Source organism: Gopherus flavomarginatus, chromosome 10 (assembly GCF_025201925.1).
Source record: "Gopherus flavomarginatus isolate rGopFla2 chromosome 10, rGopFla2.mat.asm, whole genome shotgun sequence".
In the NCBI taxonomy this organism is placed as follows: domain Eukaryota; kingdom Metazoa; phylum Chordata; order Testudines; family Testudinidae; genus Gopherus; species Gopherus flavomarginatus.
The window spans coordinates 16,927,472-16,944,628 of record NC_066626.1 but is presented as its reverse complement, the minus strand read 5'-3'; the positions used below and the strand labels follow the sequence as shown (position 1 = coordinate 16,944,628).

The following is a 17,157-nucleotide window of genomic DNA, read 5'->3' as shown; positions in this document are numbered from 1 at the left end:
TGGGTTAAATGAGATGGGTAACCTTATAGCAGCTCAATATGTGGTTGGCACCTAATACGGAATTTACCCCATACACCGAACAATACAGACACTGGATAAAGATTCCATTTTTGTGTTGAAGTAGTAAAGGAGTAAAGATTTTAGTTTGTTTCCCTCGACTGACAGGGGAACGCATAGCAAGGTGGCTATTCTGCTACCAACTCCACTGAACTGTGAAACAGTCTGGCCTTTGGCTATACTGTGCAGGCTGACTATACCAGTCAAGGAAAAGAGCAAAATCTTATGATCGGGCTGCTTTTTTGTTCTCCAGTAAAAGCTGCAAAGAAAAGAGTCTGCTCTGCTGATTGACCCATAAATTGTCAGCATCATAAGCTGGATGGCTGGGTAACATGAATTCTTCTATAAGATGTAACTCATAGAAAAGGAAAAACAAAAGTGGAGAGACACTAAGAGCTGGGAAAGCAGCTGTAGAATGAAGTAAATTCTCTCACTAACTGGATGAATTCAGTACCCAAGCACCATAAGTCAGAGCACATCCGTTCACATACCTTACTTCCATTGAGAATCCAATCACTTCCATCCTTTTTGGCATATGTTCGTACACCCTGCAAATCACTAAAATTGATTGGCAAGAAAAGAAAGTTATTTAAGAGAACAATCCAACAGTGGCATGAAGTTCACATTTAAAAAATAATCCTAGTATAAAATAATGAAGAGCGTAGAGCCCACAACTCCTTGTGGATAGCGTTATGTACAACAGTAGTCAAAAGCTAAAATAGGATTCAGAGATGTATTAAAAAGGAGCTAGAGAATATTATGGAAACCACAAGTGCGTTATGTATATGAATGATCCGCATCTTCAGTACAGCATATGGTTCTACTTCACTTTCAAAGTGACATACCTGCTCACACCCGAAGTATCATGTGCACAAATAATATCTATTAGCTCAGAAGCATCTTATGTCGACATGGTCCATCAATTTAGGTCTGCCCCAGAAGGCAGATATCAGCCACTCAGCTTGGCACTCTCCACATATAGTTAGCTTAGGGTTCTCAAGCAGAGAGGCTTTATCTTTTTCTAGGACCAGTGGGGACACAGCATAGAAGGTGCAGCTCCCTACTGTGCTCCCTTCTGCTTAGCAGATTGAAGAGAATGATTCTGAATCAGTAATCTACCCAATAATCCTATTGTCTCTGCCCTTATGCTATATGAATGAGCGTACAGGAAAGAGAACTCTAGTCTATACAGGATTCAGGGACAAGGAAATAGGCCCTCTTGCCAAATTCAGACAGCATTATATGGACTAAGTCAAGCCTCCTTTACTGAGTTATTACATTTCACATTAAAGAATGTCCATGCAACAAGTAGGCTAGTGGCTGTTTATGCAGAATCTAAAACAAATACAAAACCCTATTTGTCCTAGGGCTAATGGCAAGATCATGGGTTTGGAACAGGCATCCGGGAATGACAAAGTTGTAAAACAGCAATCTATAATTACAGGTTATTTTGCAGTTCTACCTATTCCAGGCTACTGCCTAATCAGTAAGATGGCCATGTAACGATGAAACTCGGAATTTTTACACAGTGAGATTAGGTAAGCACCATGTATGCAAAGCCCATCCGTTATCCTTTCCGGCTCACCTGCCAGCCCCAGGTTCTGTCATGGCTATAGCACCAATACATTTGCCTGCAGACATTTCAGGGATAAACCGTTCAATCTGATCTTTTGAGCCATAGTTTGCGATGTAGGGCATGACAATATCTGAATGAAGGCTGAATCCTGGGCCAGAACAATTAACGTACATCCTTGAAGAGAAAAGAGTAAAAGTAAACTTTAGAAGCAAGTGTGACAGTGATTGATCTGTTGAATTTTACACTGTTAAAACCAGAGAACCAAAACAAAGAAATGTACACTAAAAGCTGCCAAAATGACACATAATTTTAACTTGTGACATCCATTCTCTTATTTATTTATAGAATGTACTTTCACTGCCAGACTATTGGATCACCCACCAGTCTAAAGAGAACACTTCCGCTCCGTCCTAAAAATATAATACTATTAAATTTATTATTTTTTAAAAAATCATCTTAAATATCTAAAGCAGGGGGTACTTATGCATGTCCAAATTATCACTTCTGTGAAAGGAAAAAAGACTATTACCGTCTGTGAACACACTCTCCTTACAATAGGAATCAGGAAATCAGATGAACAAATACAATCTTTTAATGGTACCAACTTGATTCTTGCTGCAGTGTCTTGTACTTACTGCTCCTCCCAGACCACTGCTGAAGAGAGCAGATCCCCTCCAATGCCACCATGTTTTTCCGATATATTGACACCGAGCAATCCCTGTTGTCCAGCTTTTTCCCAGAGCTCCCTGCTCACCTGGCCAGCCTTCTCCCATCTGCAAATGACACAGGAACGAGAAGTTAGTGGAATTCCTCTACTACTATTTGTGATTTGCCACAGCTGCTGCTTTACACCATAAAATCTGCTACCAAGTTTCAGTGCTTAAGAATAAGACTTTCAATCTCAGAAACCAATCAGAACACATGAGGTAACATAAAACAGGCATGTGTATTTTGCCAGCTGGGGAGAGCTAGGCTTCTTGAACTCATGCAATGTACTCAGGATCTGTAATCACCAAGTCTATGCATTCATGATTAAGTTGCCACCACAGAATTACATGCAGTATGGTAGATGGTAAAAAGCTAACTTCTGCTTCCAATGTATAACCTGCAATTTCCTTAACCTTTATACCTGATAAATTTGTGAACACTACCAAAGATGAGCTGGTTTTTGTGATACTTTGGTTAATTGACAGCAGAGGAGCTTCTGGTGATAGTCCTTAGATTTTAACTCGGAAGGAGAATTAGAGACTCATAGCAGAAGTTCCCTATCTGTGGAACTTTCTCCCTCAGGATGTCTGCTAGAGCCACAGTTGGATGGCCTTCAGAATGCAGTGCAAGGCTCATCTTTTCAGTCACACAGACTACTTTGGAGGCCTTTTATCAGCTGCAACTGAAATGGATGTAAAAAGTGTAAGCAACAGACACTTCACTGAGCAAGCAATTTAAGAAAGTACTAGAAGAAATATCAAAGAAACAGTTTTGCAATAGCAAGATAAATTTCACTATAAAACACTGCATGTGCTAGAAAACTTAATGAGATCCACACCTTCCTACTTCTTTGGAAGATACTTTTCCTTGGATTATTAGTTTATATGAGAAGGATGAACCCATCTTCAATGAGAGCGCATACATGAGTCCTTAGAGCAGAGATTTCTAAACCGCGAGGAACGGAGGAACATTCGGGATGTGTGGCAGGATAGGGCCAGGCCCCACGGGGGGGGGGGGGGGGGAGAACGCCACTCAGCCCCATTCTGCCCCAGCCCCACTCCTGGTCCTGACCCCTAGCTACCAGATGCAGCTATGGCTCCCGGCCATGGCCCCCAACTGCGACTCCACTCCAGACCCCAGCCTCAGTCCCCAGCCCTGACTCCAGCCCCAGGCACTGGCCCCCCCAGCCTGGCTGTGGCCCCACACCAAGCTGCGGCTCGCAACCACGGCTCTATGAGAAGAGACAGATCACATTGGGGGTGGGGGGCATGCAAAGTAAAAAGTTTGGGGATCACTGCCTTAGACATGCACGGGTGAGGTGTCCCAGTGGCTCTTTATCCAGGCAGTTAAAACTTCTCCTCAATCCCACTCCCACCTCAGAGAGCCCATGTAAATGTCTCTGCCAAACACTCCCTGTGTTTTTCCATTCACTCCAAACTCCATTCCTTCCAAGCAACATTTGTGATGAGCTCTCATACCTCCCAATCAGCCCTAAAAAAATCATGTCTTCCACAAAGCCTGTGTTTGCTAACATATACACTCGTCCCCCCATGTCTGCTCAGCCACTCACTATGTGTTACCATTAAACCCATTTGTTCCTTTACAATCGGATTTTTCAAGAGCGTCTAAATGCTGCAGGAGCACAAGTCCAACTGGCCTTATATTCTAGGGGGGGTGGGGGGGAGGAGAGGATGTTACTAACCTGAGGTAAAATCCTAGGAAAGACAAGGCAGTAGATAAATTTTACACAAGCTAAAGACTTGTCTTCCCTAGGATTTTACCATGCATTAGCTAGCCTGAATTAAGAATGCACTTTTTCCCCAGTGAAGACACAGCCTTTGAAAACCAGTAGTCCTAAGTCACTTAGTGTGATTAGATGTTCGGCTGCATGTGTGTTTTCTTTGTGTGCTGCACCAGCCCTGCGCAGACAGCTGGCACAGCAGACCTCAAGCAAACCTCCCAACGAGCACAAGATCCGTTAAGGGACAAAGGCACCCAGCCAGGCTTATTGTCAACGAAGTCCGGTATGAGTATCCTGCAGACTCCACCAGACCACTAATACACGTATGCCCGTAATAACAGACCAGCTCAGTGAATGGCGGGACTTTCCATTCCTCCCTAGGCCAGACAGAGATACTCCCTTTGAGATACATCTTTATACCCCAATACAAACAAGTTAGTACTGCTCCTCTGACATAGTTAGTTACCTCCTTGTGACATGGCTAGCTATTACCCATTACCTTGTACATGTTGGTTCGATCAAAATAGTTTTATTTTGTACTGTTATCCTGACCTTATCTCTTAGGAAGGGTCAGTGTGTTCCTGTTAACCTTGGGGAATGTTTTTGTACCATGCTTGATATCGGGATGTTCCGGTACCACTTGATATCAGGATGCGTTTGCGTGAGTGCTCTGTGACTAGCACTTCTTAGGAATGTGTATTTCTGCAGTATCAGCCCTGTTGCTAAATTCTGTGAGCGAGTCCTGCCTCATACCAGGCCTCTGATACAAGGGCTTATGTCTCCGGCTCTCTTCCTACTACAAGATGCTTTTGAAAATCTGACACCAAGCTCTTCAGGGCAGAGACTTTGTGTATTAAGAACATAAAAGCCACCATACTGGGTCAGACCATGGTCCATCTCACCCAGTATCCAGTCTCCGACAGAACCCTGTACCAGAGCTTCAACGGGAATGTACTGAACAGGGCAATTATGGAGTGATCCACACCTGATTTCCACTCGTGGCTTCTGACAGTGAGAGGTTCAGGGTTGCCCCTAGCATTGGGCTGCATCCCTACCCATCTTGGCTAGTGGCCATTGATGGATCTATCCTCCAGGAACTTCTTTCTGAACCATGTTACACTTCTGCCCATCACAACAGCCCACGTCAGTAAGTTCCACAGGTTAGTTGTGCCTTGTGTAAAAAAGTACTTTCTTGTTTGCACTAAATCAGCTGTCTATTAATTTAATCAGGTGATGACTGGTTTTTGTATTGTATGAAAGGGTAAATAAAACTGCTTTATACACTTTTTCCACATTCTTCATGATTTTATAGACCTCTATCATACTCCACCCTCCGTCGTCCCTCTTCTAAGCTGACTAGTCCTTATCTTTATAGTCTGTCCTCATATGGAAGCCATTCCATACCCTTGATCATCTTTGTTGCCCTTCTCTGAACCTTTTCCAGTTCCACTATATCTTTTTTTGAGATGGGGTGACCAGAACTGGATACAGTACTCAAAGTGGGGGTAACACCATGGATTTACATAGTGGTATTATATTTTGTCTTATTTTCTATCCGTTTCCTAATAGTTACTAACATACTGTTAGCCTTTTTGACCACTGCTGCGCATTGACTGGAAGTTTAGAGAGAACTATCCAAGGTGACGCCAAGATCTTTTTCTGGGGTGGCAACATCTAATTTAGAATCCATTAATATCCATATTTGGGATTATTTTTTCCCCAGTGTGCATTACTTTTCAGTTAACTTTGAATTTCATATGCCATTTTGTTGTCCAGCCACCCAGTTTTGTGAGATCCCTCTAACTCCTCACAGTTTGCTTTGGACTTGAATATTTTTTGTATTGTCTGCAAACTTTGCCACTAACTGTTCACCCCATTTTTCAGATCACTAATTAATTATTACACTACTGGAAAGTGCCACGTGCATCTATAGTTTTACATAAGCAATGAATAATAGCTGAAGGTTACAGGGATTGGCATTTAAGTTTTAAAGGGACATTGTCACCTTGAAATCTAGTTAGCTGCAAAAAATAATTAAAGTAGTGTCAGGTTCTACACCTGCTATAATTCCAGGGCTATTTTTTTTTCCTGTTTTGTTCGGCTTTACAGACATTTTCCTATTTTATAAGTGTTTCTCTTTCCCCTGTTACTGCGTGAAAAGACCCATGCTCACAACAGAAGGAAACTGACTGACTTTACAGAGAAGAGGAACGTGACTACCCATAAAGCACTCTCAAACGTACAAAGTAAATTTAAAAAAAAAAAAAATCTTTCTTCTAATCTCTTTCAGTTATAGTAGCAATAAGTCTTACTTTAACAGTAAGAAGTGAAAATTATTTCAGACACGAGAATGATTTTAAGTTGAAGGTGTTTTATAGTCTCTATTCGGTTTGGTTGAATGGAATTGCCCAGTAACTATAAATGGAAGAAGAGAACTAACTATATTAAGCCTCAAAGGAAGGGATCATCTTTTTGTTTGCTTGTGTTTGTACAGGGCTTATCTCAGTGGGATCCTGGTCTATGAGTAAGGCCCCTTGGTGCTATGATAATACAAATAAATAATAATTGGTTATGAAAGTTTGTAGCATCCTCTCTCATGTTTATCTTCTGGAGATTGTAGAGAAACAGAATAATTACTACAAACATAAGAGAAGTTCCAGGTGGAGGAGTTGAAGAGAGAAGAGGGAAGGGATGGAATAAATGTGAAAAGGGGAAATATATTAAATTCATCTTTTTATTGTTTGTTTTCCCAGTCCAGAATTAATACAGTTGTTTAAATCTTTAGTTGGAAGATGGTCCTTATTGGAGAATGGCACAATATATGGTTTTGTAGACATGCACTGTAGCCCTAGAAAGAAGGATCACCATATCTGAAGTACAGCTACCCTTCTGGGCTAACTGGCTAAATTTAAGTGGAAGAACACCATACAATATTTCATCCCATTACCCTCACTACCAGAATTTAAAACAATTGTTTGATATTAACATGCTGAGTCTCGATTATCTTGAAATTAATTCTGAAATGAAGCTGCTCTCCTAGATGTAGAATGACAACCATAACTTCGCCAAAAAAATGGATTTCAAAACCAGAATTTGTACTAGGAGATTACAGAACAAAAATATGCTAAGGATTGTGCCTGCAACAAGCTAGCTACACCAAATATAGCAATGGAACTGTCGGGGATGAACAGATCAGGGGACTGGTAACTGAAATCTTTCACTTCTAGACTGCTTTTCCAGCCCTGGCTGAGAGCAATGCAAAATCATTACCATCTGGTGTCTCAGTTGTGACCTCTAGAAGAGCTAATTTTAGGACTAGTCTACACACAAAATTGCACTAAAATAACTAAATCTCTTTTAATACACATATTCTGTTATAATGTGCATGTGTAGACACTTATTGCAACTAAAAGTGTCCTATTTTTACTGAGCTAAAACAGGGTTGTTGTTTTAACCAACTTGATCCTATTTTAATTTAGCTATTAAAACACCACCTCCACAAACACCACTTTAAGTTGGTCAGAATAGAACACTTTTACTCTGAAGTAAGAGTGCCCACACACAGACTTGCACAGAAATAAAAGATGTGAATTAAAACAGAGTTAGCTGTTTTGGGGCAAGTCTGTGTATACACCAACCGTTAAGTCCACTTTTCAAGGGACAGAGATCCACAACATAAAAACCAACACAACTAACATCTTTAGACTGTAAACTCTTTGGAGCAAGAGCTGTCTTGTTCTGGGTCTGTACAGAGCCTCGGATCCTGGTCCATGACTGGGACTCCTAAGCACTAGTACAATGCAAATAATAAACAGTGATAATACTGAGAGCCTTAGCAAAGATAACAAACAGATTAAACTACCTTTTCATCCCTAGAGGCAAGGCAAATTTCTACAGAAGTTTGCGTTTTACTGTTTGTGCTGCATTTGCTCCTGTAAATAATGAGCTCCTAGCTAATCAACCTGGCACCTTTTCATGAGAAATACAGAAAGTGCTTTTTTTGGTTTGCTTTACAAATATAACCATGTACTTTTTTCTTCCTTCAAACATGTGATGTAGGAGTTATGCAAATCAAGATATATATTATGTACAAGCCTTAATACAATTTTTTAAAAAGTAAAATAAACTCTACAGTTTGCTTGTTATACTCAGAACATCATTCCCAGAGAGTTCTGTGAAACAGTCTCGAATTAGTAGGTGACATAAAATATCCAAGCCATATCTTACTCTGCATGATAAGGAAGCACTGCTTCCTGGAAGAATTTCCTCACACTTTCCCTGAAGATATCATGATCCGAAGAGAAGATCCTTCGAGTTCCAATATCCATTAACGTTTTAGCAGAAGATGTTTCTTGACGTACCAACTCATGATTTTCAGTCTGCAGATACCTAAAAAGAGACAGCCAAAGCATTTGTAAAGAATGCTACCTAACATGTTTTTAAACAGTGAATGCCTATCTTGGTCAAATACTTGTGGGCACAATAAATGGCACTGGCCTTCCAAAGGAACGTAGGAGCAGAATGGAACTCCTGGGTCATTGAGTCCAGTCTCCTGGTATTGCAGGCAAAACAGCATATAATTCTGTTCATAAATTTTCAGCGCGGAAGCATAAGAAACATGGATATTTGTCCATTATGCTACTTGACATGATTGACAACCAGAAAAAAAAAAAAAAAGATTGGTACAGCAAGAGGTGTTTCAGGTCAACTTTGACATGCATTCGGCACAGATGCACAGACAGGCTTGAACGAACCATTCCAAAAAACACACTGACACAGGGCTAAGGTCCAGCAGCAGTAGTCCCTCACTTTCAAATTCAATCAATACCATCATCCTTCAAAAAAAAAAAATACAAATAAAACTAAACAGTGAAACTGCTGTTTCTTTTGCCATCCATGCTCAGGGTCTAACTGTTCATCCTATCTGGGGTTGGGAGGAATTTTTCTTGGGGACAGATTGGCAGAGACGGTGGGGCTTGGGGTTGTTGTTTTTTTGGCCTTCCTCTGCAGCATGGGGCACAGGTCACTTGCAGGTTTAAACTAGTGTAAATGGTGGATTCTCTGTAACTTGAAGCCTTTAAACCATGATTTGAACACTTCAGTAACTCAGCCAGAGATTAGGGGTCTATTACAGGAGCAGGAGAGGTTGTGACCTGCAATTTGCAGGAAGTCTGACTAGATGATCATGATGGTCCCTTCTGACCTTAAAGTCTATGAGTCTAGTTGGGTTCTGCAGCAGGAGCCATCCCCTCCTCCCTCTCTAATAAACAGAGCTCTAAAAATAAGACATCTTTTTAAAAAGATAAAAATGAAACAGCTCTATACCTCAGCAGATAAACCCACAACCACAAATACATTTTAAAAAATAGACACATGGTGGGTGAGGAAAGATCTTTTATTGGACCAACTTCTGCTGGAAAGAGAAACACATTTTTGAACAACACAGAGCTCTTCTTCCGGTCTGGGAAAGGTACTCAGAGCTAAATACAAGGTGTTTTTGTCTCTTACTCTCTTTTGTGAGCTCATTTAAGAGCATAGTGATTCTCTGGTTTCACCCACATAGTTGTTATGAGGTGTTATTAGAGAGGGAACAATCCCCCTGCCCAATCTCCCCAAGCGCTCATTATCAGAAGCAAGCTCCCCGCAGACCGGGACCCACCAACTCAAAGTGGCACCAAACCCTGGCAGAACAAGAGATGCAAAACCTGCAGACATATTTCCACCAGTACAATGATCAACACCCGCCCCCAACACGCCTTTCAAGATCCATGGATCCTACACATGCCTATCACAACACATGGTATACCTCATCCATCGCAGTAAATGTTCCAACAACAACTAGGTGGATGAATCAGATAATTGCTAAGTTCTCAAATGAACTCAAATAGGAAAATTATAAAAGAAAACACACCCTATCACCTGTTGGTTAACACTTTTCACAAAGTGATCACTCTATATCTGATCTGCCAGTCCCTGTCTCAAAGAAAACCTGCACAACACTTTCAAAAGATGAGCTTGAGGGCTTAAATTCATAACTCTGCTAGATACTAAAATTTCGTGGACTGAACACACACACTGGATTTATGGCTTATTACAACAGTCTGTAACCCACTACCCTGACCCCCTTTTGTCCTATGACTGCAGAGGTGTTAATGGGGCAGTCCACCTTGAATGGTCCCTTAGACCAGTGGTTCTCAACCAGGACCCCCTGCGGGGGCAGTGAGCAGATTTCAGGGGTCCGCCAAACAGGGCCAACCTTAGACTCACTGGGGCCCAGGTCAGAAAGCTGAAGTCCCACGAGTCTGAAGCCAGAGGTCTTGAGCCTCACCAGTTTAGCTTCACAGGGATCCCCAAGCAATTGCCCTGCTTCCTACCCAATAACACAGGCCCTGGCTTTTATATGCAGAAAACCAGCTGTTGTGCTACAGGTGGGCTGTGAAGCTTTTACAGCATGTGTGGGGGGAGAGAGGACTCAGAAAGAAAAAGGTTGAGAACCCCTGCCTTGTGCTAACTACCTATGCTAAACAATCTGTTTATACGTTGTATTTAGCTGTGACATTCTGAGTACCACTCCCAGACCCGAAGAAGAGCTCCCTGTAGCTCGAAAGCTTGTCTCTGTCACCAACAGAAGTAGGTCCAATAAAAGATATTACCTCACCCACCTTGTCTCTCAAATATTCTGGGACCAACACTCTAGAACAACACTGCATATTTAAAAAAACAGTCAAGGAGAGGCTAACAGCAGTATCTGGGGGTTAAATGACCAAAATCATAAAGGTATCTCCAAAGATTACGGATAAGATTTTTATCTTCAAGACATCACTTTATAGTAGTTATCCCATGAATCAGTCTCTCTTTTGAGTTTTTCCTTTTTGGTCAGTATCTTGTTTTACAGTACAGTCTTGTTAACTTACAACGTTTTAAAAAAGAAATCTTGCTGCTTTCACAGCAAAGGTTTATTTGTCAAATGGCTGAAGTGAAGTTCTATATTTTAATGCTGTGATTCTTTTTAAGTACAAATGCCACAGTATACTAGGAACTGAGTAAATAAAAGCAAGCTACAATTAGCAGAATGGACTCTCCGATGCAGACTAGTTTGTTCACCTTGGGCTCAACCCTCCAAACATTTATTACCACACATGGTGCTCAAGACTGTGCAGTCGCACACCTCTCAAGCACGACATTCAGTGGTGTTTGTAGGATCATGCCCTTATTGGCCAACCTGTAATGCAGTGATTAATCTTGACACTGGTTTCAAGCCTTACACAGGATTTGGAATGCAGGAGGCAGTATACACATTATTGTAATGAGATTTGTATGTATGATGTTACAAAATATAGAATAAATGATTGCAGTATTTTCCCCCCCTCAAACACAAAATAAATACACCTCAACCCTATACACACACATACATACCTTAACCAAGAAACCCACATTAAAACTATAGGGTAACATTTTTTAAACTAACCCCTCCAGGGAGTCATACTAGGGGACAGAGGCTGTATTCTGCAAGGTCATGGGATGGTCTCAAAGATCTAACACAATCGTCCCCAACGCAGCATTTACGTGTGCCTGCCTAGTGCCTGCATAGTGCCCAGCAGGGGAGAAAATCCGCTTCTCCGGGGCTGCAAGCTCTGGGCGCTGGTGTTCTTGGTCCCCGGCAGGCACAGGGCCGTGACTTCTCTCCAGCTTCAAAGCCGGAGAGAAGCCGTGGCCCCGACCCTGACGGGGACAAAGAACTCTGGGGCTGCAGGCTGTGGGCGCTGGTGATCTTGGTCCCCAGCAGGCGCGGGGCCACAGCTTACGCCGGAGAGAAACCACAGCCCCGCGCCTGCCGGGGACAGAGAACTCCAGGGCTGCAGACTTCATTCTATGTTAAAGTAAAAATAATAAATATATTTGGACCAGCAGTTCAACAATGTTTAACTTTTTAAAAATAAATAAAGATGAAAACTGTTTATGATATTTATTTTGTAAAAACTCCTTAATTTTTCTTACAGGTAGATAAAAAAAGAGCAAATTCACATGGTAAGGTGAAAGAGTAATTGCCGAATAATTTAATTAATACCTTTTACATATAAAATTACCATTTTTATCTTATGGATTCATATATTATGTATATTAAATATGATGTTTTTCATACTATTTAATGTACAAATACAAAATAAGCCTTGAAAAATTGTTGGCGCCCGCCACACTCTTCTGAAAACATGAACGTGCTACGGGCCACAAAAAGGTTGGAGACCACTGATCTAACAGGTCTTTTCCTCTCTTCTATAAGCCTAAATCACAAAACTTTAAAATAAAAGGAGATGGTGTGTTACTCACAATTACATTTTCAACTTTAAAGATACACAATGTATTTTTTTTTAATTCTTTGCTTTTAGACATGTGTAGTGTGTACAGAGTTCAAGGTGGACACACTCAAGAATTTAATGATAGAAATAATAATCTCATCAAATAACTTGGGGACATGAGCTTCTTGCAAGATCTTTGGATGAGACCTCATGATCTGATTCTGACTATGAAAAAACAAAGTTTGCTTGGGTGTAGCTTTGTCATTATCTGAAATTGCCATGCTGGCAATATCTGGACTAAAGGTCACAGCTACTTTCCTTCTAAAGAACTGCCTTCACAAGGGAGTTATTCCAGAGAGCCTGTTAAAACTCATACCTCTACCTTAATCCAAATTAACCTTCAAGAGTAGACAAGCCCTAAGAGATGGGGTGTGACAGAGAATGGGAGAGAGAGGCACAAAACAAGCAGGCACCATTAGGAGGAGAGCTGAGACCTGAGCACTCCCAAACTTAGGGCAAGTTTGGATCTGGATGGGGACTTCACAGCTGGGCCACAGCCAAAGCCAAAACCTGATCAAAGCCCATCCAAAACCAGGGGGAGCCCAGACCACCCCAATACAAACCTTGATCCAAACCTGTCCAAAGTCTGGGGGAGCCTAGATCCCTGGCATTATTATGTCCATTAATATACCATTATTTATGGTATTGATCACAGACCCCAGTATGGGCCTTGTTGCACTGAGACTATACACGCTACACACACACACACACACACACACACTGTACACACACACAGAGAAATAGTGCACACACACTGTGTACAGTACACTATAAGCACAAATAGCACAGACACTACACACAGAGCATACTGTACAGACAGTACACATTACACACAAATAGCATGCACACTGTACACAGAGCACACTGTATACACTACACACACAGTACAGACAGTACACACAGAACACTGTACTGTGTGTATGCACAGAGTATACACAGAGCACACTGAACACACTACACACACCAATAGCGCGCGCGCACACACAATAGATACGCGTACACACACACACAGCCCAGAGTGGCCAGCACCCTCCATTTATTTGCTGCCGGAGCCCCCCAGCCGCTCTCCCGCCCAGCCGGGGCTCGGGGTTTCCCCACACCGGGGCCCCGGCAGCGCTCACCTGGCGGGCTGCCGGGCCCCCGGAGCGCAGAGCGGCAGCACAACTCGACTCAGCAACCGCCCCGCCGCCATCTCGCCGGCCCTGGGTGACTGACTGGGCCCGCCGGCGGGCGAAGCGGGAGGCGGCGCAGCTGCTGCGGCGCCATCTAGTGGCCAGCGCGGACAGCGCCCGGCAGCGTGTTAAGCCCAGCCACGCACACCGCCACCGCCGCCCAGCTGGTGTGTGACACGCCCAGCGACACCGCCGGCTGGTGTGTGACACGCCCAGCCACGCACACCGCCACCGCCGCCCGGCTGGTGTGCAACACGCCCAGCGACACCGCCGGCTGGTGTGTGACACGCCCAGCCACGCACACCGCCGCCCAACTGGTGTGCAACACGCCCAGCGACACCGTCGGCTGGTGTGTAACACACCCAGCCATGCACACCGCCATCGCTGTCCAGCTGGTGCGTAACACGCCCAGCGACACCGCCGCCCAGCTGGTGTGTGACAAACACCAGCATATGCACACTGCCGCCCAGCTGGTGTGCAACACGCCCAGCCACGCACATCGCCACCATCGCCGGCTGGTGTGTGACACGCCCAGCCACGCACACTACCACCAGGACTGGCGCTGGCGGTTTTAGCGCCCTAGGTGCACGGCAATTTTGCCGCCCTGCGCACTGCTCCCGCTGCTCCGGTGGAGCTGCCGGAGTGGTGCCTGCAGGAGGTCCACTGGAGCCGCGCGAGCAGCCGACCGTCCGCAGCCACGACTGCGGCAGCTCCACTGGAGCCGCCTGCTGCCCCCTCTGGCAAAACGCCGCCCACCAGTAATCCTGGCAGCCTAGGCGATTGTCAAGGCCGCCTAAATGGAAGTGCCGGCCCTGACCGCCACCACCGCCGGCTGGTGTGTGACACGCCCAGCCATGCACACCGCCACCGCCGCCCAGCTAGTGTGCAACACGCCCAGCCACGCACAGCGACACCACCAGCTGGTGTGGGACACGCCCAGCCAAGCACACCGCCACCGCCGCCCAGCTAGTGTGCGACACACCCAGCCACACACACCACCACCTAGCTGGTGTGCAACACGCCCAGCCACGCACACCGCCACCACCGCCCAGCTGGTGTGCAACACGCCCAGCCACACTGCTGGCTGGTGTGTGACACACCCAGCCACGCACACCGCCACGGCCAGCTGGTGTGTGACACGCCCAGCCACGCACACTGCCGCCCAGCTGGTGTGTGACACACCCAGCCACGCACACCGACACCACTGCCCGGCTGGTGTGCAACAAGCCTAGCCATACACACCTGCTCAGTCTGCCAATGTATAATACACACCACCACACAATACCTCCCTGCCAGTGTGGTGACGCCTACACCTCCTGTCATTGTGCAACACACATACCCTGTCAGTTGTCTGTTACAGCTATCCCCCTATTCCATTTTGTTTCTTACAGCTGTCCCCATACTCCATTTTGTTTTTGTTCTCCTCCTGTGGCCGACCTTCCCTGGCTGTTAAGTTGTTTAACAAGAGCTATTGCCCTTCTCAAAGGGATGGCCACTTGTGCTGCGTGCTAAATGGGACCACTGCCCTTTTCAAAGGGTTAGTCCTGTTATCACCTCGTTGAACCTGGGCTCGGTGTAGGGCAGGCAATGTCTAGAGCTGCAAGACCTATTGTGTTTTTAAGATCCTGGGCATGAGTCATAGGCCTCATGTGCTTTTGAGTCACCTATTGCACAGGACTCTGCCCAGACATGTTTCTGTGCTTAACCTGCAGTTTTTCCTTGTGCCTCCTCCCCTGTGACAGAGGGAGCCTATCAGGATTACTGGCGGGAAACTGCCTGAGTTTGCCTTTAAAAACAGACATTTATGAAACAAACATCAGAAAGGTTCCTGCATTGCTGCCTGGTCTGATCAGCCAGGGATTTTAGGGGGTACTTTCTCCGCTCTCATTTTATTTTTGAGCGTACCCCCGGTTTTTTACCCCCCCCCACGAAGAACGAATTGCTACCTGAGAGATCTCCTGATTATTGAGACTGTACCGAGCCCTCCTTGCTTCTTCTGATGTTGCTGCTGCTTCTGCCTTTGCTGCTGCCTTGGGGACTGGTAAGAATCCCTCTGTGAAACTTTCCCTACTTTTATTTTATTATTTTAGCTGCTGGCTCTGTTTCCCCAGCACACAGACTCAGGCTAAACCTTGGTCTGTGTCTTAAAAACTCTCTTAAACTCCGCAGCACTTTGCTGCTAAAAATAAGCTTGTGCTGCTGCTAAGCTCTGCTCCCTGCTTGGGGGCTGCCTTGGGAGCTGTATCCTGGGCACATACCACTCTGCCCTCTGTGACTTCCCCATAGCATAAGGTGCACCATAGGGTTTGTTTTTTTAGTTTAATAAGTCATAGTTTGTTAAGATTGTAGAGCTTGTAAGTTCACCTGCCTTGTTATAGTTTACTGTTTTGTTGCTCCGTATAGTTGCTTGTTATAGTTTTGCTTAGAATTGTGATATTTGTTGTTTTGCCTAGTCGTTGGTTAAGATAGATAAGGTTTTTGTTGCTTAAGTTCGCCTTCCCGCTGTCCCGATCTCTCCCTGAACTTTCCCGTGTCTGTTTTTCCCCCGCTCCAATCTCCCCCTCTGTGTGCTTCTCCATGTCTCCCTGTTATAACCCTTTGCTGCTTTTTCCCCCGCATCTGCACTCTCTCCGAACTTCCCAACTCCTCGCTGCTTCCCCCCCCCCGCATCTGCATCACTCTCCGAACTTCCCAAACCCCTTGCTGCTTCTCCCCCTGTGAAACTTCCCAAACCCTTTGCTGCTTTTTTTCCCCTTTGTTTTTGGTGTCCGCTTGTTGCTTAAACCTCTCTCTCTAGCCCTTCTTTACACTTCTCCGCTGCCCCTCCTGTACCGAAGATCACCATCACACTGCTCCATTGTCCTTACCCTGCAGGGCTTCAGACTCTCTCGCTGCTTCCAGCCGCACTCTCCTCTCATCAGTTGCCACTAATCATTCACTCCCCTCCCCCCTCCTGTTCCTTGACCCAGCCTTTAGGTACACTCTTGCAGACTATCTGCTATCCTAGCCTCACAAATTAAGTCATTACTTTTCTTTTATACCGTTACATTGCATAATTTCACTTATCACCCATATTGTATTATTGCACTGTGATTCACATTTTACTTGTAATTATAACACCCCATTGGTTGCTTCCACTTTTCTGATATACTTTGTATTTGCATTGATACCATTGTGTTACATTGTGTATATGGCCACTAACCACTTAATACATTCTATCTAAGGTTGTTGATCATTTTATATAGAAGCTACCATTTTATTTTGCATTTCTTTTTGATACGCTTATTGACTGTACTGTATCCCATTGTGCTGAACCCCACTTACTGTACCCCACTGTTAGAACTCCCTACACTGTTCAATAAGTACCCCCCCATCATTGCCTATTGTAAACACCCTATACACCCCATCCCATCATATTTCATTGTTAAATTCCTACCAATTCCTTTTTCCTTTAATAAAGAAATTAATTGGCACCTCACCTGTGTGGTAATTGCTCCCCAAGATCCCATATACCTGCAGGAAGGGACATCAGTGTGTAACACACAC

The 17,157-nt window shown here is 44.4% G+C and overlaps 1 protein-coding gene across 1 annotated transcript in view; it reads right to left on the bottom strand.

The window, feature by feature from the left end:
- The window catches only part of ACADL (acyl-CoA dehydrogenase long chain), a 31,156-nt gene extending 17,516 nt beyond the window's left edge, over nt 1-13,640 (bottom strand). The window contains exons 1-5 of the mRNA XM_050916181.1: nt 13,561-13,640; nt 8,310-8,471; nt 2,269-2,406; nt 1,643-1,807; nt 549-615 (exon numbers count right to left, since the gene is read on the bottom strand). Coding sequence (XP_050772138.1) covers nt 549-615; nt 1,643-1,807; nt 2,269-2,406; nt 8,310-8,471; nt 13,561-13,631 — 603 coding nt within the window. The 5' untranslated portion in view covers nt 13,632-13,640. The remainder of the gene's footprint in view (nt 1-548; nt 616-1,642; nt 1,808-2,268; nt 2,407-8,309; nt 8,472-13,560) is intronic.
- Between the last annotated feature and the right edge of the window lie 3,517 nt (nt 13,641-17,157).